This window comes from Lutra lutra, chromosome 3, assembly GCF_902655055.1.
Source record: "Lutra lutra chromosome 3, mLutLut1.2, whole genome shotgun sequence".
Lineage (NCBI taxonomy): Eukaryota > Metazoa > Chordata > Mammalia > Carnivora > Mustelidae > Lutra > Lutra lutra.
The window spans coordinates 25,548,578-25,574,235 of NC_062280.1; the positions used below are offsets into that span (position 1 = coordinate 25,548,578).

General features: G+C 38.5%; 1 protein-coding gene across 2 annotated transcripts in view; it reads right to left on the reverse strand.

The window, feature by feature from the left end:
• The window catches only part of BARD1 (BRCA1 associated RING domain 1), a 79,709-nt gene that overhangs the window by 14,140 nt on the left and 39,911 nt on the right, over positions 1–25,658 (reverse strand). For both annotated transcript variants that reach the window (XM_047722420.1, XM_047722421.1), the window contains 4 exons: positions 24,893–25,065; positions 7,632–7,740; positions 1,513–1,645; positions 878–970 (listed from right to left, as the gene is read on the reverse strand). In XM_047722420.1, coding sequence (XP_047578376.1) covers positions 878–970; positions 1,513–1,645; positions 7,632–7,740; positions 24,893–25,065 — 508 coding nt within the window. The remainder of the gene's footprint in view (positions 1–877; positions 971–1,512; positions 1,646–7,631; positions 7,741–24,892; positions 25,066–25,658) is intronic.

A 25,658-nucleotide genomic window follows, 5' to 3' on the forward strand; every position in this document is an offset into this window, starting at 1 on the left:
TAACAGCGGGTGTAATTGCTCCAAATCAGGTAGTACAAGGCAGTCTAAACTTCCAACAGTTTCCAAAAATATACTGGATCAGCTAAGAAAGCATACAGTTTTTAGAAATCATAAAGCAAGTGGTGGCTGGATGGCTCAGGAGGTTAAGCATCTGACTCCTGGTTTCAGCTCAGGTCATGATCTTAGGTGGTAAGATTGAGCCCCAGGTCAGGTTCCACACTGGGCATGGAGCCTGCTTAAGACTCTCTCCCTCTCCCACTATTCCTTCCCCACCCCTAAAAAAAATCATAAAACGAAAGCCTCAAACTATTTCATACCATGGTAGTATATTTTAAACATGTGTTTATTAAGTTAAATATATCGTAACAATGATATGTATTGCTTAAGCTTCAAAGTCTACTATATAATCCATTTATTCTTTATTAAAATAGTTATAGTGTATAAAAAAGCCTTTAAAAAAGACTAAAAAGCACTTCTGTGGACACATCAAGAATATCTAAATGAGGGCGCCTGGGTGGCTCAGTGGGTTAAGCCGCTGCCTTCGGCTCAGGTCATGATCTCAGGGTCCTGGGATCGAGGCCCGCATCGGGCTCTCTGCTCAGCGGGGAGCCTGCTTCCCTCTCTCTCTCTCTCTCTCTCTGCCTGCCTCTCTGTCTACTTGTGATCTCTCTCTGTCAAATAAATAAATAAAATCTTTAAAAAAAAAAAAAAAGAACATCTAAATGATACCAATATAAGAGGCTTTTTCAAAATGCAGTGACTAACCAGAGGTTAAAAAAAAAAGAGTTCCTTAAATAATTATTGGCAGTAGAGTACCATGCAAAGTGAAATTAGTCAACTTAATTCATTTTGTAGTTCTCCCAAGTCCAGTACTTACATTCAAATTTTAAGATCCAACATCCATTGAGAATCCCAAGCATACATTTTAGGGTACTTTGAACTGTATCCCCAGGAACAATGACATGAGTCACTAGAATACAAAAAAAAAAAAAAGAGAGAGAGAGAGAAACAAAGATATAAACCAAAATAATTCTCCAACTATTATAATCTGTACCTCATAATCTGGATTTTCTTCAAAAGCAACAATCTTTATACTACTTTTTAAATTTAATATCATTCTCCATCCTGGCCAACAACATGAAAAATCAGATCATAAACCATGAAACTTAAAGCCATATTAGCAAACATATTTTTCTCTTATTTTCAAATTGTAACTAAGAATTAAAGTGTTACATTGCACACAATTTATTTGTCATTAGTGAACTCAAAAGTTTGCCTTTCTTATGCAGTTCTGTCCTAAAATATGTGCAAAGCTTTAAACTTCGTATCTCCTAACTAAATTAGGCCTATGAGTAGTTTATAACTATAAACACATTTTTGACATATTACAAAATTCAAAGTATACTGCCAATCCCCAATGGTTAAAACATATAAATTATCAAGGGAGGTCTACAAAGGGATTACTTATTTAAAATTTTTTTGAACCAAAAGTAAGTATATAAATCTCCTCACCTGTATTGTCAAATTCAGCACATTTTTTAGCCTTAAGAGTTGCTGCAAGCTCGCTGAGCATTTTTTGTTGTTCTGAAGAAAGCCCACTGCCTATAAGCACAAGAGGTCCATCCCTACGCTGACCAGTGTTCGTCTGTTAAGGGAGATACCACAGTGTTAAAATCATTTAAAGACTAGAGAAAGATATTAAATGACTTGCACTTGATAGAAGCTTGAGTCTCTGTTCTTATCTTCCTCTATCTAGTAATTCCCCACAATTTCCATCAAATTGTCACTCAGAGCCTTAATGCTCAATACATTTTATTAGTCCTTTATTTTTTCCCCAATAAAACGCTATTTGGAATAGCAATCTAAATCTAGGGCACCTTGTTTTCTTGATTCTACATTGGATCTCTGTAGGATTTTACAACTTCATTCTGTCACTAGGAAGCCTTTTTTTTTCTTAAGTAACCCAAAACACTAAAAAATATCAATTCCCTATCTCCCCTCCACTAACTTATTCCACTAAAGTTAAAACTGCTTGGTCTTTTTATTTTAAACTGAGATTATGTGAAAAATCAAAAAACACTAAAGCTCAAAATCGATAACAAACTCTTAACATCAAAACAGCTACCTACTAAAACCAAGAAAATTAAAAGAGACAAGGAAATACAAAAGTTAGATCAGATTCACCAACAGTAATAACTCAACATAGCTCAGGAAAGCTAAAGAACTGCTCTAACAACGACCAATATTTTCACTTGAAGAGAAAGATACAGAACTTACATGAGACAACGATAACAAAAAGAGAAGACACCAATGGGTAGCATTTGAGATTAGAAGTGAAAGATTCAGGACGCCTGGGTGGCTCAGTTGGTTAAGCCGCTGCCTTAGGCTCGGGTCATGATCCCAGCATCCTGGGATCAAGTCCCACATCCGGCTCCTTGCTTGGCAGGGAGCCTGCTTCTCCCTCTGCCTGCTACTCTGCCTGCCTGTGCTCGCGCTCTCTCTCTCTCTCTCTCTCTCTCTGACAAATAAATAAATAAAATCTGTTAAAAAAAAAAAAAGAAGTGAAAGATTCAAAGAAACAATGAGATGGATAATATCTCCAACACCAGCCAACAGAACTTAACGAATGGAAATGGAATGAGAGTTAGCCACAAGCTATCTGATACAAGACAAGCAACGACCCAGCAAAGAAAAGAAAAAGCAAATCACTACCACTGTATTAGAGGACAAAAGGCCAAACACAGTACTGTAATTTTCAAATATAAAACATAGGGCCCTCTGACATGTGTGACTTTATATGCAGAGGATTTTTCTGGATTGTCAAAAGCTCCAAAGAACACGAGTGAAACACTGAAAGTATGATCACTAGCATAGTTCAACATCTAGATTCAAGAAAGTTTGTATTTAAATATTCACTTTACATATCAGAGTAGTGATGATTCACTCTGATGCCCTACAGTGAAACATCTAAGTTGTTTAGCTACATCTATAAACAGATCGAACTCATTCACTGAAATCTATTGATGGATTCTACTACTTATTAAGCAAGTATGTATACAAGATTTTTTAAGAGATTTCTATAAAAGGTTTTTGTTAATGGCAATATTTAGCACTTAAAAGTTCAGTTTCCTGAATTACTTATTTATATAAGGTTCAAGGGGTAAAGGTTTTACTGGACACGTTTACACACACTTACATCACATTTCTGTATATGTATCTTCCCTATTCTCTAATTCTCTAAGTTATAAGGTGATGTAACCATGTCTAACCTAAACACTAAATATTTCTTAAGATGGAAATAGTGCGGTACACTTTATGGATCATTCAATCACTAAATAATAGTAAAAAATAGTAATTCAAAAATTATCGTTATAATTATACAAGTAAGTGCCACAAAAATAGCTCCAAATGCAACACATTACTTTCTAATTTATATAACTCTACTTCAGCTAAATGAGTTCTCTGCACAAAACACAAGAGTGAAAAGATATCAATTCTAAATATAGCATATGATACTATTTCCATCAACCCCAGAAAAAGCACCAAAGTGGGTCAAGCATTTTCCTATCATAGTTTCTACATTTGAATAAAAAATAGAAACTGGCACTAATTTCTCATAGTTAAGAAATACTATTTAAAAAAAAAAAAGAAACATAAAGCAAACGGCCATCAAAGCTACACATTTGATTTGGAACAGGAGGTGAGGGATGGGCAAGGAATTTGGTTAGAATAAACAAAGATCTTAGAACCACGAGGTTCAAAAGATGTTCAGAAAATATCCCATGGGTTCAATACCTTGATTTTATAGATATTTGTTACTATGTAAAGTGACATTAAATAAACCTTTTAAAAAAGATTTTATTTATTTATTTGAGAGAGAGCAAGAGAGAAAGAGTGAGCACAAGCAGGAGGGAGGACAGAGCAAGAGAGGAAAGCAGGCTCCCTGATGAACAGGGAGCCTACCAAGGGAGCTTGACTCCAGGACCCTGGGATCATGACCTGAGCTGAAGGCAGATGCTTAACCGACTGAGCCACCCAGGTGCCCCATGTGTCTCCATCTTCACTCTTGCATTGAAGCTCCAACCTAGCAGAGATCACAGTATCCCCAAGTGCCTGAAATACCTGACTGATAGATTTGAGACACCCAATAAGTATTTGTCAGATACATGAACACATTTATCATTATGCCTGCATTGCTGTTTCTCTTAGAGCTGATAAACATTTCTCAATACCCATGCCATTCTCTTAAGGCCCTGAGATAAGGAGGTACATTCTAGGAAATAAAAATTCAGAGTCTTGGATCTGTTGGTATCTGGGCACTTGGCTGTGGGGATGTAAGAACAATGGAGGAAAAAATTCGATAAAATAAAAATATATTTTGCCAGATTAGTGGTATGGGAAAAGAAAGCCAGGTTGGGAGGACAGGAAGGCTCTTTGCTATGTAAGCTATGGCAGTACAGAGCCCTCCCTGATAGGACTACCCCAGGGTTGGATACCATGTGTACACCCAGCTCCTTACAACTGTTCCTGGCAGAGAAGACAGCCAGCGTAGAGGACCTGGAATCAGAACGTGTTTGGTGGATTCAAGAAACAGTGAGGCAGCCCAATGTGGCTGAAAAAGAGGGAGTGAAAGGGAGTGTGGCAGCAGCTGAGGGAAGAAATTCCAGAAAGACACAACCCTTTCAACTTAGGACTTCCATCCATTATCTTTTCCTTAGCCAAGAACCTACCACCACGATAGTAAGTAAGGATATTCTCAGGCCATGTCCATGTGACATGAGGAAAATATATGTTTCTTACATTTAATAAAAACACAACAGTAACTGGACAGTAGAACTGAGAGGAGGATAACCAATTTCCTCTTCTCTGAAGGACAGCACCATTTTCACACTCCAACAATCCCATAATGACATCCTTATTTTTGACACATTTAAAACAATTCTTCTCCAGCTTTTCATAAAAGCAACACTGGCAAATGACAATTTAGTTCTTAGTTGTATGTTCTACCAGGAGAGTCCAAGTCCAAATGAATAAAATAAATGCCAATTTATTTTGCCCTATTAAGTGTGATGGGATTGAAGGGGTACTGATCTAAGATAGAAGAAATTCAAGCTCTAACTGATCCATTCAAATAAAAAAACCAAACTTACTTTTTCTTTTTTTGTAATGGCTCCTCAACCATGAGCAAATCAGACTAGGTTTCAGCTTTCTCATTTGTAAGCTAAGAAAATTAAACTGCTGATTTCTACATTCTCTTTCAGTTCAAAATTCCAGCTCGGTGCCCACTTGCAGAGCTGACATCCAGGAGAAGGCAGGAGACAGAGAGTTCTCAGAGTACAAAGGTAACTGGCCTGCGACAGCACCTGCGACCCTCTCCCGTACCTCAGCTCACCTCTTCATCCTCAACAATGAGATCATCACTGTGCCACTGCCCTCACTAGACAAGAAGTGCAGGGCCTCTGGGCACAGACCTCAACTCATCCCTTTCTCTCATCTTCCCCTGTCTTGTCAGTTGCAAGGTGCCCGCCACACGCCTCTTGAAAACCCCACTTCTTCTCTCCCTGCCCACATCACCCCACTCTTTCATGGCAGAGCTCTATCACACAGCCTCGCACCCAGTTGGCCCACTTTGAGCTGTCCTCTGCACTGGAACTCACCGAGATGCCCCACTGAGTAGGGCAGTAATGTCCAAACTCCTCCTCAGGGAACCCAAAGCCTTTCACAATCTGATCTCAACCTTGCTCTTGACCTCCGGTTCCTCTCTAATAATACACCTTGTGCTCCTCTCACACTCAATCTAGTTTCTCAGATTTCAAAGGTCCTTTACACCTTCCTGTCTTTCAGCTGTTGGTTCCTTAAATTTGGACTGCCATCCCCATTTTGCACACATGGTCACAGTGCGGCAAGCTCACTGGATCCACGCCTCACTCCCTCCACACTAAAAGAATCCCAGTTTTTACAGATATATCCGCTCTTCAAGGACCGACCCCGTCTTCAAACACAAGGTATATCAACACCAATTGTGTGACCAGTTCTGACCAATAAAGACATAAGGGAAGTCCAGTAGAAGGCTCCTGGGGAAGGTTTCAGACACCCGACACTGTCCCATCGACAACCATCGACAACCGCAGCAATCATCCTGTAACCACTGAGGGGAGATTAGTGAGGACAAAGCCCTCAAGCTGACGATGGTAATGCAGAAAGACAGAAAGAATTTGGGTCTCTGCAGCAACCATTTAATTGCTGAACTCACCAAAGAAAGCTCTCCTATACTGAGATTATCTTTATACAAAATAAAACACTGCCTTGAGGCATCTGAGTAAATGCTTTGTTATTTGCAGCCAACATTCTATTAGACACCTTGCGTTTCGAAACTTTTACAGGTTTACATGCCTTCTCTGTCACCTTCTCTGTGAAGCTCTTCTGATCCCTCCGGAAGTCAGCTTCTTCTTTCTCTGTAAATCTATTGTACATTTTGATGGCTTCTATTATAAATTTACTACAGTACATAATGAACTTTTTTCACATCTATAGTCCCCACTAAACCGTAAGTTCTTAAGGAATAAGCGTTCTTTCCACTTTCCAGCTTATAGCTCTTTCCTAAGCTACAGACACCAGCCTGTTCAACATGTTTGCTGCCTTATAGACATAAAATTGGCAGAGAATTACTGATTTCTTTCCCCACACCTGGGAATGGCACCGGCATCTGTCCCACGGCTGAAGTCACACCAGCTCTATTTATCCACACTGCATACAGAATCCATCAGAAAGTGTGTTGCCATTAACTCAAAAATATACACTAAACCTCATCACTTCTCACAATCTCCACTCATTACCTCAATCCGGAGGATCATATCCCTTCTTATCACAGTGCATCAGTCCTCCACAGTCGTCCTGGTTCTGCTCTTCTCCCACCCGTCTCCTTACTACAACGCAGCCAGAGTGAACTTTCTAAAACATACATCGAATCACGTCATTCCCTTGCTTTAAATCCTTTCAGTAGTTTCCATTACTCTTGGACTAGTCGCCAGCAAGTACGACCTTCTCTCTAACCTTCAAACACACCAAGCTCATCCACAGAGGGATGACAGGGAACACTATAGGGAACACTTGTCGTCCAGACAGATGTTTCCCTGGATGCCTCCTCCTCCTCGTTCAAGTCTCAAATCAAACAACAGCGCTCTGCAGGCCCTCCCCAATGACACAGCTAAAGCAGAGCCTTTCCTGGAGTCCTCAACCTCTACTCAGTTATACTCTACAAAATCTCCAAACCACACATTTATAAATTCCTGAGATTATTTCATTTATATAGGCTTACATATTTACAGTCTCGCCCTTTCCTATCTCTCCTTATAATGTTAGCTCCTTGAGAATAAGGGCTCCATCCATCTCACACTGGTTGCAGTGTGAATGCTCCCTAAAACATACAGGGGGCTCCAAAAAATACTTGTTTGACTTAATCTGATTATAACTGTCTTTGATTGAATTCACAATTCCTAATACAAAAGAAGTGTTCAATAATTGTTTGGTGATTGAAAGTAATCTGCTAACTGGAAATTTTCCTATTATGTTCCCTTCACAACCAATTTCAATAAAAGACATAAATTTCCCAAAGTCTAATCCATACTTACTACTGAGCAATGGCGAGTGGATGATGAGTCATTCTTCTCTGGTAGCAACAATAGTGATTTCATATTTTCACCGTCTGCATAATCCACAGGCCGCAAACCAAATATGTTACTGGCAAAAATAAGTGCAGATGGGTTTAAGTAAATAGAATGTGTGACTTGATTTTTAACTAAATGGATGGACCAGGGGAAGAATTTTTTCAACTTCCTTAATAATATACAACTTTTCCTAAAATAAATGACTCAATTCACACAAAGCATAAGGCTCAAGTATCCCAAGCTGCTGAATTCAATGGAAAAAAGATGTGAAATTTCAATTTGACATCAGACCATTCTAGGGAGTATTTTTAATTGAATAGGTCGTTACTTACACATGAATTTTTTTTCAACGCTGCATGCTTCTGTATTCATATTCACATTTATAATATAGCTTCATAATCATTAATCACCAAGGGAAAGATGCTTTCAAATGCAAATAAAAATAATTTACCATAGCTATTATAAGCTCTATATTCCATATAAACAAATGCAGAAATTAGATAAATACACAGGACAGACATTCAGATCTGCAGAAAGAAAAGCATGTCACATAACAAATAAGTGAATAAAGCAGAGAGCAGGGCACTTTTAAAATTAACTTTAATACATATGTACACTGTATAGTAATCAAGCCATCAAGAGAATCAACTGGTGGTTTCGGGAACAAGTGGACGCAGACTTCTCAGCATGTACTAATTCACAAATCACAGAATATATTACATTGGAAGAGAATTCAGAAACAGTACAAATCTGCTATTTCATAGATAAGAAAACAGAAAGAACAAAGTTCCAATGACTTGACTAAAGCTGTGTTTTTCTTGTATTCCAATAATGGTCAATACTGGCCATGATTAGTTTCTTTTGTCTACTCTTCCACTTCCTTACATATGGTTTCAGAATAATTTAAAATATACAAAATGTATTTTATTATGACAAAAAGTTTCCTAAAATGACCATTTCTTTTATAAGCTTTTATAGTTTTTAAAATTATGGTATATCCAAGTAATGGCCGTTAAAGTGCATGTGAACATTCAATGTGTTCAACAGGACACAAGACGATGAACATGGTACAATGGTACAATAAACGATAAACATGGTCCTTATACACAAAAACCACTTTTTAAAACTATACTGAATGTACAGAAAAAGATCTGCAAGGGAACAGTGGAAGAAAGAGGAAGGAGGAAGGTGTCAACTCTGATGCTGTGTGAAAGGCATAGAGATGAGGGACAGAAGCACCAGTTTGGCTTGGAGACAAGGTCAGACCTTGGAGAAAGTGGTTTTGATGGCATAGCAGGAAGAGATAGCTAGTGCATGAAGCAATAAACCACAGTAACCGTTTCCCTAGTGAGTGCTACTCATGACTATCAGTTTACTCATTCTTCTTGGGATGAGCCCACAAATATCAATAAATTAGTACTCTCAGATTTCCCTTTAGGCCTAGGTTCAATAATTTGCAACCTTTCTCTGGCAACCGTCCTTCTCCAGCCAAGAACTGTATTGTGTTTCTGCTTTCTGGTTTACAACAAAGTGACAAGCTATTGTGCTGGACTTGGTGTCTTTCCAAATTCCCATACATTTAGAGCAGACAATCTCAGTTTATTTCAAAATGCAGCTGATTTCATCCATTATCCTTGATACTTCTTAATTCCATTCTCTTAAATTACTGTGCTTACAGGCCAAATAAACAATCCCCTCACACATATATTCTGCGAGTATGCACATCAAAGGAGAAATCTGAGATAATTAATCAATATTCTAGGTCTTAAATCACCAAGTACAAAAACGAATAATCAACAAAAAAGATATCACATTATATGGCGTCAAAAAAAAATCACTGTATAACAAAGGACTTTTTAAAAAGGACAACTGTAAATCTCATACTTCAAAGAAACAAAATGTCAGAGCCTAAGCAAGTATGTTCATGAACAGTAACTACCGTATACTTGTTTTACAGAGACAGGAATAAGTCCACTACGACAACATAAAACAATGTTAATCAAAGTACTTCCCAAAAGTACCATCAGCAGCCAGCGGGCTTCAAAAAAAAAAGCAACCAATAAAACAACTACCTGCACAAGTGAGATGCTCCTACTGTCTAAAGTTTTCCTTCATAAAATGGCTGGCAGGATTCTAGTTTACATTTCGAGTCCTTATACACAAAGCTCTCTATCTCATACGGTCTTCAAACGTGCGCTTGGACGCTTCCGCTGATACACAGCCCGCTAAACCCTAAGCCCTCCTGTATTGTTAATGAACTGGAGAATGGCACAGACAAATGCTACAGATGGAAAGATACTCAGTTAAACCTCAGCCCTGCATCAAAGGAGATGGAGCCTATTAAATCCTGTCGTGTTTCTGCTCTGCTGTGGACCACTGAAATTTGAAATGAGAATCAAGTTTTTATGCGGCACCTTCAAAACCCCACAGCAAGAGGAGACAGGGCGTATGTAAGATTTCTCCTTTATCACATGGGCACAAAAAAGTCGCACGACTTTTTTTCCCCAAAATGATATATTTCTTTTTTTTTTTTTTTAAGATTTTATTTATTTATTTGACAGAGAGAGATCACAAGTAGATGGAGAGGCAGGCAGAGAGAGAGAGAGGGAAGCAGAATCTCTGCTGAGCAGAGAACCCGATGCGGGACTCGATCCCAGGACCCTGAGATCATGACCTGAGCCGAAGGCAGCGGCTTAACCCACTGAGCCACCCAGGCGCCCTAAAATGATATATTTCAATGGACTAACACTTTCTTTAGACTTAGCGTAAAAAACAAAACAAACAAACAAACAAACAAAAAAACGGTTTTAGATGTACATAATTAGGGATGCCTAGGTGGCTCAGTCAGTTAAGCAACTGCCTCATGGCTTAGGCTCAGGTGGTGATGTCAGGGGAGGGGAGTCTGCCTGAGATTCTCTCCCTCCTCGCACTGGCGCTTGCTCCCCCCTCCATCTCTCTCTCTCTCTCTCTCTCTCTCTCGAGTAAATATATCTTTAAGCAAATAAATACATAAATAAATGTACGTACTTAGATTTATCTTCTTTTTTTGCAAAACGGTAACATTTGGAAGAAAAGTCACATGTCATTACGTGCACAGAAGACTATCAATGTGACTGATTATTAATTGAAGATAATGAGAATAACTTTGCTCACTAGGGTTCTTTTTGATTACTAAGACTAATGAGAAGAAGTTCTTGTTAAAGAGTTGAACTATTGTGTTTAACACTGCAGCTTTACCCCAAAGGCAAGCAGAATACAGTATAACCCTTTAGTGTCCTTTTTACTCAAGAATATGGTAGAACCTGCCCATACCTAGACCCAAGAGAAGGCTCACGACTCAAGAAAAAGGGGGGAGGGGGAGAGATGGACAAATTCAAATTTGCACATACACATACAGAGCATCCAGTCCCAAACACTCATGCAAAAAGGCATTTTTACTAATACTAAACCTATCACTCATGACAGGCTACCAAGACAGTTCATGAATGAAATCCTTCATGAATTCTACAAAATTGCAAACACATAGACTTTAATTTTTCAAGTCACTTGGCTTGCTGTGAAGCAGGAAAGGCACAGAAATTCAAAAGAGCAACATTTTTTTAAGCTATGAAGCAAATTATGTTATAGCAGATTAATTTTTTAAAAAATTAACTAGGGCAGTGGGACAATTAACAGGTCCAACGGTCCATGTAATATTTTCTAATTACGAATTCTACACCCTTGCAAAAAAACTGTGTTAATGTCAGACCAAGTACCAAATTCTAAACTTTATACATCTCTTTAAAAAAAAAAAGCATATGCTATTCTCCATATACTCAAAGTGGTCCTGATGGGATGAAGGATTTTTTTTATGTTTGCAGGGGATGAACTGAAAGCAGAAGAGGGACAACCACTGAGGTTTTGACCAGTCACCAATATAAATATTCTCAGACAAAAATGAAGCACAGAAGATATGAACCTTTTTACCTGAGGTTGAAACAGAAGTCATTTTCCCTCTTGCATAATGGACTCTTATTTTAGTGTATAAGAAGGAAATTTCTCATGTAAAACATAAGTAAAATCAGAGTTAAGTGAATTAATACTGCATTTAAATGCAAAATGTTATCTTTAAAAGTGGCAGAGTTTGCATAGCAGAAACCCAAAGCACGTAAGAAAGTATTCTAAGTGGAAAGTGATGTAAAAAACAGTAAGGTGTTAGATTAACATCAAATCTAAACAAAAGATCAAGTCTGAAGTAGATACATATAACCTTCTACTATATCCGTATTCCCTCTATAATCCTAAAGACTTAGGGTCCCAAAATCTTGCAGTAGGAAATTCATAGTTCAGGATCATAGCCTCCATGAGGAAATACAGGACTGTGTGACTTCACTGGTGAATTTATCAAAGTCCTTGTGTTTTTTAAATTAAACAGTGAAGATGGTAGATAATATGAATGATAGTACTGTATGTAGTTAATTCCTAGTTACCTTGTCTTGCCTTAACCTTACTCGTAGGTTAAGATTTCCCTGCGCCAGTATTCAATAAGATGCTTTTAGATTCGCTTAGCTTTGTGATAAATCATATTCCACTCTTTCTTTTCCTATACCTAGCCTTCCATAGGCATTCAGTGCCTAATTACATTTCTGAGTTATTGACTCTCTCCATCTCCTGAACTTCCAAAAAGATTGTTATTTTCACATTTTAAAAGTATTACTGGTGCCTGGGTGGCTCAGTGGGTTAAAGCCTCTGCCTTCGGCTCAGGTCATGATCCCAGGGTCCTGGGATCGAGCCCTACATTGGGCTCTCTGCTCAGCAAAGAGCCTGCTTCCCTTCCTCTCTCTCTGCCTGCTTCTCTGCCTAGTTGTGATCTCTGTCAAATAAATAAATAAAATCTTTAAAAATAATAATAATAAAATAAAAGTATTACCTAAAAAAAAATAGCTCTTGAGCCTTCTTTCCAAAATTTAAAGTCACATGGTCTTACTACCTTTTATGACAGCTTAATATCGAACATATCAGAATATATAGCTTTCTCATCTGGATCCCTCAGTCCTCATATACAAGCTTTGCTCCCTTCTAAAGACAACCAAAAATAACTCCAAGGGCTGGATTTTTGTCTCAGATTTTCTTCGTCCTACCAGGGCTAAGTTACAAAAATTTTTACCCCTCTCTATAAGTTTCTTTACACACAACTGAAATAATTCAAGTTAAATTCTTATAGTAGCAGAAAAGATATAAAGCCAATCAAAAAATATCAAATGTTGGGACGACTGACTGGCTTGGTCAGTAATGCATGTGACTGGTGATCTTGAGGTCTTAACTGCAAGCCTCACATGGGGTGTAGAGATTACTTAAAATATATATATATATTTTTTTTTCTATGTTTGGTATAATATATATATATATATATATATATATATAATCTATATTTGGTATAAGGACATATGTCTTCCATCAAACATGCTTTCAATAGAAACTACATTAGCCATGACTTCCCTATGTCTGTAGTGCAATGAAAATCAATGGACTCAAGACAGGTTTATATGCCTCCTTTAGCTTACAGGGTCCTCAAGTATGTGGAAACAAAGACAGTATTTTTTGGCATTCAGTATTCAAGAACTATCACAACATTTGACTAAAATATAGAGAGGCAGACCCAAAGCTTTATAGATTTGAAATACTCTGCTATACATATGAGAAATATAATAAAGACCGTAATTTCCTCAAAGATTCTGTCTCACTGGTGTGCCCTGTGCTAAGGATCAGTAAGATGATCTTCATGGGCCTTCTCTTAAAAATCATAGCCTTAATGGTGAGTGCTGTGAAATGTGTGAGCCTGATGATTCATAGACCTATAGCCCTGGGGCAAATAATACATTATATGTTTAAAAAAAAAAAAAAAGATTCAGGTAAAAAAAAATCATAGCCTTAGATAAAACTGCAAAATAGTTTACGGGGACTGTTTAAAGACAAATTTAATGAGATAACAAAAAAATCCATCTTCTCTTTAAACCTGTATTCTACTATTAATATATTACTACTTGAGAGTGATAACTACGAATAAAAAAACTGGAGAAATCTCCAAATATTATATACTATGCAAATTATAAAACTGACAATGGTGTGCCAAATGGAGGGACAGTTTATTTCTGTAAGGTACTCCATTCATCTTCAAGTAACCAGAAAAGGTAGAAAGCATCCTTGATTATCTTTAAGAAGTGGAGTAGTAGACTGGGAAGACTGGGGAGTAAAAGAATTCTAAGATCAATCACCTTGTCCCATGGATGCAACTAAATAACACTCCTGTCAGTGTAAATAACCCAGAAAACAACCCAAAGACTGGAAGAACAAACCCCACAACGAAAGACAGAAAAGGGGTGAGAAGAACAGAGACATGGCGGGAGGCTAATCAGACCATGGCATCCCTGAGAGGGAGGAAGCCATGGACATAGAGAAGGGAGAAAAAACAAGACTGTCACCAGGGAGCTCACACAGGGAAGACAATTCCCCATAACATTTGGTTTTGAAAGTGAGTTCTTACAACAAGAGGGAGTTACAGCCTAAAATTTAAAAAAATCAGCCAACTGGGTTCTGGGAGAGCACAAAGGGCACTAAAAGTAGAGTTCATTCCCACCCTTAAAGAAACAATGAACAGCCAGGGGAGATGCAGCATAGAACCACCAGTTTAAAAACAATTTTGGCGGGGCAGGGTGGGGGGGGACCATCTGGGGGATACCAAGAGTTATTTACTCATCTCAGAGTGGGAGGGAGTTTCACAGGGAGACTACACCAGGAACAAAGGAGTCATTTTCCTCCCCTGCCACCAGGCACAAACGAACTGCCAGCCACGTAGGGGAAACAGCACAACGTCAACATTCACTAACTTGTTTATACGAAGTCCCGCCCCCTACAACCCATCTTGCCTCAGTCCCAGCCTCTCCAGAAGACCTGTGCAAGCCTTGCCAATACCACATCTCCCTACCTGCACACGTTGCAGGGCCTTGGTCTGAGGAGTGGTGGAGAGCCCCCACGGACTCCATACACCCTATTAAAACTATGTACCTCACCCTAGCTAGGGACCCAACAGTGCCCATAACTGCACTACAGATGACTAGATTTGAGGGGAAAAGTAGCCAGGACACAACATCAGGGTTCATGTTACATACAGAGGAGACACTCCAGAAGGGCCAGGTTCTGGGGAACAGGGAACACTGCACTGCAGGGCACTACAGGACCTCTTCTTCAAAAGGCCACTACTTTTAAGAGCAGGAGACACAGCTTACTTTCCTAACATACACAGACAGACACAGAAAGTCAGACAAAATGAGGATACACAGAAATATGTCCCAATTGAAAAACAGGACAAAACCACACAAAAGACGTAACAAAAACTGATATAAGTAGTATGCCTGATAGAGAACTTAAAGTAATGATCATAAAGATACTCACTGAACTTGAAAAAAAGAGTGGAGGACATCAGTGAGACCTTAATTAAAAGATAAAAAAGAACCAATCAGAGATTAAGAATATAATAAATGAAATTAAAAATATACTAGGTGAAATAAACAGCAAGTTAGAGGAAGCAGAAGAATGAATTAGAAACTGGGAGGTCAGAGTAATGGAGTAATCAAACTGAGCAGGTGAGAGGAAAAAATTGGGCAAAGTTAAAATAGACTAAAGAAACACACTGTCCATCAAGTGTAATAAAATTTGTATAGATACACCAGAAGAAAAAGAGAAAAAAAGGAGGCAGAAAATTTATTTCAAGAAATAATCACTGAAAACTTCCTTAATGTGGGGAAGAAAACAGATATCCAGATCCATCCAGTGGGCACAAATATTCCTCCAACAACATCAAACCAAGGAACTGCACACCAAGACACATAGTAATTAAAATGGCTAAAAAAAAAAAAAAATGGGGTACCTGGGTAGTTTAATTGGTTACTCAGCCAACTCTTGATTTCAGCTCAGGTCATCATCTCAGGGCTGTGTAATCAAGCCCCTAGTTGAGTTCAGCACTCAGCGTGGGGTCTGCATGAGATTCTCTCTCTCCCTCTTCCTCTGCCCCTCCCCCTGCTTGTGTGAGCATGCACTCTCTCAGTAAATAAATAAATAAATAAATAAATAAAATCTTTTAAATAAAATAAAATGGCAAAAAGTGATAAAGAGAGCGTTTGAAAAGCAGCAAGAGAAAAGAAGATAGTTACATACAAGGGGAAACCCCCATATGGCTGTAGTAGATTTTTCAGCAGAAACTTTGCAGTCCAGAAGAGAATGGCATGATAAATTCAAAGTTCTGAAAGGAAAAACTCTGAAGCCAAGAATACTCCATGCAGCAAGGCTATTATTCAGAATAGAAGGAGAGAAAAGGAGAGATTCCTAGACAAACAAAAGCTAAAGGACAAGTTCATAACCATTAAACCAGCCTTATAAGACTATTAAAGGGAACTCTCTCAGTGTATAGACAAGACCACAAGTAAGGGTAAGAAAAGTAGGAAGCACAAAAGCACTAAAAATAAATCAATAAAAATAAATCAGTCAAGGGAATTAGAAAATAAAATAATATAAAGTATAACACCATATTCCTAAAATGGGGGTGAGGGGGGAGAAGGATTCAAACTTAAATGACCATCAACTTTATGCAGACTACTATATACAGAAGGTATTATACACAACCTAATGGTACCCACAAATAAAAAACAAGTAATAGAAATACAAAATAAAAAGAAAGGAATTCAAGTGTATCACTAAAGAAAACCATGAGAGAAGAAAGCAAGAGAAGAAAGGATCAGAGAAGAACTACAAAAACAACCACAAAACAGGTTAACAAAACAGCAATAATAAATACGTACCTATCAATAATTAGAATGCAAAAAGACTAAATTCTCCAATCAAAAGATGGAATGGGTGACTGGAATGGATTAAAAAAATAAGACCCATCCATATGCTGCCTATGAGAGACTCCTTTCAAACCTAAAGACAAATGCAGATCGAAAGTGAGGGGAGACAGAAACATTTATCATGCCAATGCATGTCAAAAGAACGCTAGGGCAGCAATACTTGTATCAGACAAAATAGACTTTGAAACAAAGATTGTAACAAGAGATAAAGAACACCATATAATCATTAAGGGGACAATGCAACAAGAAGATAAAATGATTATAAATATTGATGCATCCAACATGGAAGTATCCAAATACATAAAACAGTTAGTAACAAACATAAAGGAACTAATCAATATAGTGATACAATACTAGGGACTGTAACACCCCACTTACATAAATGGACACATGACTGAAACAGAAAATTAACAAGGAAACCATGAATGACACACTGGACCACATAGATTTAACAGATACATTCAGAACATTCATTCTAAAACAGAATACACATTCCTTTCAAATGCACAAGAACATTCCTGGAATAGGTCACATAGGTCACAAGTCTCAACAAATTCCAAAATATCAATGCCATACCATGCATCTTTTCTGACTGTAACAAAATGAAACTAGAAATCAAACATGTGAAAAAAAATTAAGCAGAAATACAAGGAAGTTAAATGAAATGCTAGTAAATAATGACTAAGTCAACCAAGATATCAGGTAAGAAATCAAAAAGCACATGGAGACAAATGACAATGAAAACACAATGGGGTCCAAAATCTTTCAGATGCAGCAAAAGCAGTTATAAGAGGAAAGCTGACAGCTATACAGGACTAGAAAAGAAGAAGCAAGAAGCAAGAAAAATCTCAGATACAAAACCTAACCTTACACTTAAAGGAACTAGAAAAAGAATATATAAAATTCAAACCAGCAGAAGGAAAGAAATCATAAAGATGAGAGCAGAAATAACCTATGCAGAAACTAAAAAAAAGAATAGGTCAATGAAACCAGGAGATGGTTCTTTGAAAAGATCAACAAAGGTGATAAACCTCTAGCCAGACTCATTAGAAAAATGAAACAAAAAAGAGATAAGGCTCAAAAAAACAAAATCACAAATGAAAGACAAGAAATAACAAATGACACCAAAGAAATAAAGTATTTTAAGAGAACATTATGAAAAATTATATGCCAACAACTGGACAACTACTGATAAATAAATTAAGGTCGCAGGATACAAAATCAATGCACAGAAATCTCTTGCATTTCTATGTACTAATAATGAAGCAGCAGAAAGAGAAATTCAGGAAACAATCCCATTTACAGCTGCACCCAAAAAAAATCCATTTATGATAAAAAACCCTCATAAAAACCCTCAACAAACTATGGTTAGAGGAAGCATACCTCAACAATAAAGGCTTATATGAAAACCCACAGTGAACATCATATTCAATAGGGCAGAAACTGAGAGGTTTCCCCCAAAGGTCAGGAATAAGTCAAGGATGCCCACTCTCACCACTTCATTTTATTCAACATAGTACTAGAAGTCCTAGCCACAGCAATCAGATAACAAAAAGAAATAAAAGGCATTCGAATTGGTAAGGAAGAAGTGAAACTTTCGCCATTTGCAGACAACATGACACTATATATAGAAAACCGCAAAGACTCCACTGGAAAACTACTACTTTATACTACACACAAAAATAAGCTCAAAATGGATTAAAGACCTAAATGTGAGACATGAGACCACAAAAATCCTCTAAGAGATCCCAGGCAGTAATGTCTCTGACACTGGCCATAGCAACATCTTTCTACGTAGGTCTCCTGAGGCATGGAAAACAAAAGCAAAAATAAACTACAGGGACTACAGCAAAATCAAAAGCTTCTAACTCTAACATAGCAAAGGAAACAACCAACAAAAAAAGAGAACCTACTGAAGGGGGGAAGGTAATTTGCAAATAACCTATCCAATAAAGTGTTAGGTTATCTAACTATATCAAGAACTTAGATAGCTCAACACCAAAAAACCCCAAATAATCCAATTAAAAGTGGGCAGAAGACATGAACAGACATTTCTACAAAGAAGACACACAGACAGCCAAGAGACGCATGAAAAGATGCTCATCACTGATCATCAAGGAAATGCAAATCGAAACCACAATGAGGTACTACCTCACACCTGTCAGAATGACTAAGATCAAAAACACAAGAAACAAGTGTTGAGGAGCATGTGGACAAAAAAGAACCCTCTTGCACTGTTGGTAGGAATGCAAACTGGTGCAGCCACTGAGGAAAACAGTGTAGAGGTTCCTGAAAAAAATTAAACATAGAACCATCTCACAATCTGTAATTGCACTACTATTTACCCAAAGAATATGAAAACACTAATCTGAAGGGAGACATGCACCCTTATGTTTATGGCAGCATTACCTATAATAGCCAAACTATGGAAGCAGCCCAAGTGTCCATCAAAAGATGAATAAAGAAGATGTAATGTGATACACACACACACACACACACACACACACACACACACACACAGGCAAATATCACTCAGTCATAAAAAAAAAAGAAAATGATCTTGCCATTTGCAAAGGGCATGGATGGATCTAGAGTATCAAGCTATGTGAAATAAGCCAACCTGAGAAAGACAAATTCTGTATGATTCCACTCACATGTAAAATTTAAGAAACAAAGCAAATGAACAAAGGAAAAGAAAGAGAGACAAACCAAAAAACTATCTCTTTACTAAAGGGAACAAACAGATGACCAGAGGAGAGGTGGGTGGGAAGACGAGTGAAAGAATGCATTTACCTTGAGGAGCACTGAGTAGTACATGGAATCACTAAATCACTGTATTGTACGCCTGATACTAATATAACACTGTATGTTAGCTACACAGGAATTAAAATTTTTAAAATAAATTAAAAAAAAAAACTACTATTTTAAAATAAATTTTAAAAAAGAAACTAAAAGTGTAATTTTAATATCAAAATCTGAAGGCAAGATTTAATAAAAGATTATCTTTTATTAAAGATAAAAACAGATCATTTCGACTTATAAATGCAAAAATGCTAAATAAAATTCTAGCAAACTGATGTAAAATATTTGTTTAAAGAATAAGCACACTGGGGTGCCTGGGTGGCTCAGTCCGTTAAGAGTCTGCCTTCAGGGGTGCCTGGGTGGCTCAGTAGGTTAAGCCTCTGCCTTCAGCTCAGGTCATAATCTCAGGGTCCTGGGATTGAGTCCCACATTGGGGTCTCTGCTCAGCAGGGAGCCTGCTTCCCTCTTTCTCTGCCTGCCTCTCTGCCTACTTGTGATCTCTCTCTGTCAAATAAATAAATAAAATCTTTAAAAAAAAAAAAAAAAAGAGAGAGAGAGAGAGTCTGCGTTCAGCTGGGGTCATGGTCCCAGGGTCCTGGGATGGAACCCTGTATCAGGCTCCCTGCTTGGCAGGAAGCCTGCTTCTCCCTCTCCTCCCTGCTTGTGTTCCCTCTCTCGATGTCTCTCCCTCTCTGTCAAATAAATTTTAAAAATCTTTAAAAATAAAGAAAGAAAGAAAAAAAGAAAGAATAACATACTATATTAAGTTAAGCTTATCACAGGAATGCAACGCAGTTTAACATTTTAAAATGTATTAATGACATTAACAAGCAAAAGGTCTAAGATTATCTCAGTGTAAGTGAAAATTCATGTAATAAAATATAGTCTTGTTAAAAAATAGTAAAATAACTAGAAGATCTTTATTTTTAATATTGATTGTAATGCTAACTGTAAACCTACATTCAATATTTCTTAAAAAATGAAAAGAGATGGAGCGCCTGGGTGGCTCAGTGGGTTAAGCCGCTGCCTTCAGCTCAGGTCATGATCTCAGGGCCCTGGGATCGAGTCCCGCATCGGGCTCTCTGCTCAGCAGGGAGCCTGCTTCCCTCTCTCTCTCTCTCTCTGCCTGCCTCTCTGCCTACTTGTGATCTCTGTCTGTCAAAGAAATAAATAAAATCTTTAAAAAAAAAAAAATGAAAAGAGAACAACTATGCCAACTATCACATGATTTTATAATATTGTCCTAGAAACTCAGACAAATGCAGTAAGAAATTAATAAATGATAATCCAACCCTTAGAATTAGGTGTTAGCTAGCTTTCCTGTATGTCAGAAATAACAAGCTCTATTTATTAACAGAACAGCCAGTTCACCAGAGCAACAAAAAAATCAAATACCTAGAAAATCTCTATAAATACTAAGTGAAGTTTATTAAATCTACTATAATCCATACCCTTACTCAATTTCAATCACAACCCTAATAAGATATTTCTTAACACCGTGTATAAGACTTCACGTGTAGGAAGTAGCTGATAAAAAGAATAAACTCCCTCCCTCAGCCACCACTGTCCCCACCACCACTTCAGCTCAGACTCACCTCCCCGGGTTACTGGACACACCTCCCCACTGAGCTCCCAGCTCCTGTGCAGGATGAACTTTTCAATGTAAAATCTGAACACGGGGTCTCTCTGCCTCTGTCACCTTCTGCAGCCTCAAGGTGTCATCCTCCTCCCTTTCATACCAGTCTTACCGTCACTAACCAAAGCTCCTAGAACTGAATGGACAAATGGCCTTGGCTACCGTGTACCTCAATACCCACCAACTCCTTCTGAAAAGCCTATCCTCCTATTCCTCGTCTTCAAAAGTCAGTGGAAGTCCTCCTTCCTCTAGAAAGTCTTTTACGATTGCCTCTAGTCACACGTATAGCCCCTAATCTAGATTTTCACAGAATCTTGTGCACTGACCTAGGAAGGCATGTGTCACAGGGCTCTGTAATCACTGCTCTGTAATCACTAGAAAACAAGGAGCAGATCCAAGAGCAGGGGACAAGGAAGTCAAGGAGCACTGGGGAGAGTCTGAGAACACCTAACAGGATGTTACTGAAGACCCAGGAAATGAAGGCATCCAAGTAAGAAAACTCCTTCAACCTCAAAAGAATGAAGAAGACTACCAAAATGTCTGTTACAGAGCTGAAGATTTTCCCTTGGAAACTCAGAAGAAGCAAAGAGAAACTCTACCCGCCTACAACTTCAATTAGTCAAAGTACCAAGCCATCAAGAGGGAAGGACGGGAGAACAGCTTCACCCTTTCCCGTTCCAACCCTTCCTCCTTCTTCCAGGGATAAGAAGAGTCTAGTCCTGGTTATTGAGAGAAGAGTTCCATTAAGAGTAAGAGACATAGGGACACCTGGGTGGCTCAGTTGGTTAAGCAGCTGCCTTCGGCTCAGGTCATGATCCCAGCGTCCTGGGATCGAGTCCCACATCGGGCTCCTTGCTTGGTGGGGAGCCTGCTTCTCCCTCTGCCTCTGCCTGCCATTCTGTCCGCCTGTGCTCGCTCTCTCTCCCTCTCTCTCTGACAAATAAATAAAAAAAAAAAATCTTTAAAAAAAAAAAAAAGAGTAAGAGACATATAGAGAAATAGAAGTATAAGCAAAGAAAATTAAAGTAATATGCTTGCCAACTCAGATTCTAGAGTCAGAGATATTAATGGCTTAAGATGAACAAGAACTTCAGGCCAAAAAAAGAAAGAAGAAAAAGAAAAAAAGTAGTAAGAAGTCCATATAGTCCCTGGGCCCTCTCCCCAGGCTCTACTCTTAAACGGAGAAAAGTCAAGAAATGAATTCCATCTATTGTCACTTGTCAGTACTTAACTCAAAAGGACAATATACAGAACCCTGGCAGCAAGAAAAACAGATCTTAAAAATGTCAAGGCAACAGAAATGGGAAGCCGTGAGCCCACGGAAGGTAACATACTATGGCTGCCCAACGGACAAGAGACTAAGGATTCTTACCAGGGAGCACACGTCATTTACTCTAACATCTGCCATGAACCAGTGCTACCACCCGGGAAAAGGAGCAGCTTTACGGGGACGTGGTTTCAGACTTTCACTCCGCACTTACAGTGACTCGGGGAGCAGAAGGAGGCAATTCCTGTTGCTGTCAGACCTGACCCTTTTACAAAAGGGAGGAAAACATATACCATCTTTTCACGCATTCAAACACTTAACTCATTTCCACTACAAACGAATGTGGGTACAGACTATGTTAGGCACTTGGCAGGACCAGGAGAACAGGCATGATTTAGAAAGGCTGGATTAAAAAATGCTGGAGGCCCAGGGGGATGGGAGGAAGAGCAGCAAGAGGAGGGCTGGAGAAGCTGGTGGTGCCACACCACCCAGAGCCTGAGGAACCGCGTGTTGAAGTTTACTTTAAAAACATTAAGAGGTGCCAGTAAAGGGTTTTAAGCGAGTAAGTGATCTGGCCAGACATCTTTTTAAAAGTTCTTGGGCTGCGGTGTGGGGAATGAACAAAGAAAAATAATCTGAAAAGGAGGAGACCAGTTAGGAAACTGGTAAAGCCAATCAGGTGAACAAGTACTATGAATTAAAGCAGTGAAAACCACAGCAAATATCAGAGAATGATGCCCACCAGTCTGGAAACGAAGGAATAACGGTATTTAGAAACCGCTACCACACACTCTCACAGCCTAGATGAATCTACTGCTTTACTTACACTATAGCTGCCCCACCAATCTCCACCCGATGTTATCCCCAACCTCGCACCAGATAAATCCTCTTCCCCCACTATCCTAACTTTATCAACCAGCTATCCAATTCAGTAGCCACCTGGCCCATGTGGCTATTTATATTAATTAAAGTTCATTTTCAAGTTTAGTTTCTCGGTAGCAACAGCCACAGCTCAAGTCTTCACCAGCAGCAGATGGCTAGTGGCTCCTGAGCGCCCGGCACAGAGAGCGCATTTCCATCGCTACAGAAATATCTTACTGGATGGCGCTTCGCTACAGGTATACCTAAATCTGCCACTTCACTAGGTAAGCCCATTTAAAAACAACACATTCATCTGAGAGGCCCCTGTGAAGGCAGACTCGGCTCACTGTCTCGTGCCCACACCTGGTATATTAATAAGCTTCATGGTGTAGTGAAGAATCATGGTGTACAAACCACCAGACAGGCCCTGTGTTTTGGCTCATTAATCCTCACTATGCTCTGAAGAAATAGAAAGGCAGCAGGCATCACCCATGTTTTATAGGTGAGGACACCAAGGCACAGAAATTAACCTGCCTGAGGCTATAAAGTCAATAATGGAGTCACAAATAAAAGCTGAATTCCCTAACGCCCTGACCCGTGCTCCATTCATTAAAGTAGTCATGGCTGATTTAAGAACCCAAGGATGGAAACTATTCAGTTTCACCTGACCCAAACAACCATTTGCTTCAGCAAATGGCTGGCTATACCCACAGGAGGGTCATACCTATTGGTCCACGTGCGTGTGTCTACACACACACACACACACACACACAGATGATACGTGTGTGCGCGTATACACATGCAAGCCAGAAAAATAAAAATATGGAAAAATGGTCCCCTTGAGTGTGCCCCAACAATCTTACCATATGTGATAGAAAATAAAGATATTAGACCCACTTTCTGAAACTAACAGCACCAAGGTACTCCTGCATTATTAGTTTTTCAATTATGCTATAAAAAGATTACAACCTAAAAGCTCTGCATTCTATAATTCTTGTTTGCCTCTGTAATCAAAGTAAGCGTGACTTTCGTGTGCTCTTTCCAAACCTATATAAGCAATGGGGACATGAGGAGGCAGTTCTTCTATTTCCATTTCAATTCCCTCATTAACTAAAGAGAGTAAAATAATATATAGGGAGACATGAACCAAGTTATAGATTAAAGATATAAAATCCATATACGGCAATTGCTTGTGATACTCTTGACAATAGCAATTTTAAAATGCAGCCGCCAGCATTCGCTAATGCATCTCTGTGCCCTGACACTGCAAAACAATTTACCCCGAGCTTCATCTGACTGATGTGGAAAGTCTAAGAAATAACTTGATAACACTTGCCCAACATCTGAATTCTTACATATTTTAACTATATATGCAGAAAAAGCATAAAAAAATAGAATTTTTAAAACAAATCCAAAGTACTGGGAAGCATACAAAATAGTTATTTCTATGCTTCTCATTCTTTTCTCACTAATAAGTATGACTCAATCTACAGAATATAACTAAGTGAATTTATGCAGAAAAATCAAAGCTTCCGAAATTAATTTGCCAATCATTTCTAAAGTAAAGAAGCAAGTCTTCCTCAAAAATGTAAGTATTCCAAAGGAAAAGGGCACCAACGCTGATTTTAAATACAGACTATAATGGTCACGTCTAACCTCAGTTGTGAAAGGCAAGAAAGAGAGCCACCCATCTGAGTCTCCGAGGGTGTGTTCCGTCACAGTCTTGACTCAGGAGTACAAGTCAACTGAACAACAGTATTTAAGCTGAATGACTTACACAGCGTTCCTGGAGGCTCCGTAGGAAAGTAAGAGCTTGACTATATCCAAGTGCCCGTTCTTAGCAGCATCATGAAGCGGTGAGTCATTCTGATAGCCAGTGGTGTTCACCAATGCTTTATGCTGTAGCAACAACTCCACTACCTTCAGGTGCCCATGATTACAGGCTTCATGCTAATTAAGTAATAAGAAAAGAAGGGAGAAAGGTGATGAGGAAGAACGATGTCTAGTATCATAATAAAACTGCACTTTAGAAAAATAGATGTGAACTTCAGTCAGTAAATTGGTTCCTACCTAAAAATTCATACAGACCGTAAGTGTTGACTCAAGAGTAAAGCCCTGTTAATAATCTTAATGATCAGATACATGATGATCAAGATCTACGCAACTGATGGAAAAAGGGCTTATTTATCTGAGCCTTTGGTCACCTACTATTTTTTTAAGAAAATGTAGTTGACCAACTCTATATATGTATAAACCAACTCTAGTTCCTAAACTCTTCCACAGTAAAAAATTACAAACAACAAAAAACTCAAAGTATTTAACAACTAGATCATGCATAAAAAGTGAAATTTTCCATGGCCAAATAGCATTCACTAAATCAGGTACTTAGCCATATGCTAAGTGGGGCACCCACACATATATAGAACCACCCCACAAAATGAATATCTAGGAGAGAGTATTTACAAGACAATCTTCTCTATTTGCTGAAGCTACAGATTACTATATGGCTGGTGTCGATAACAGAAATAACAGGGTAAGGGCTC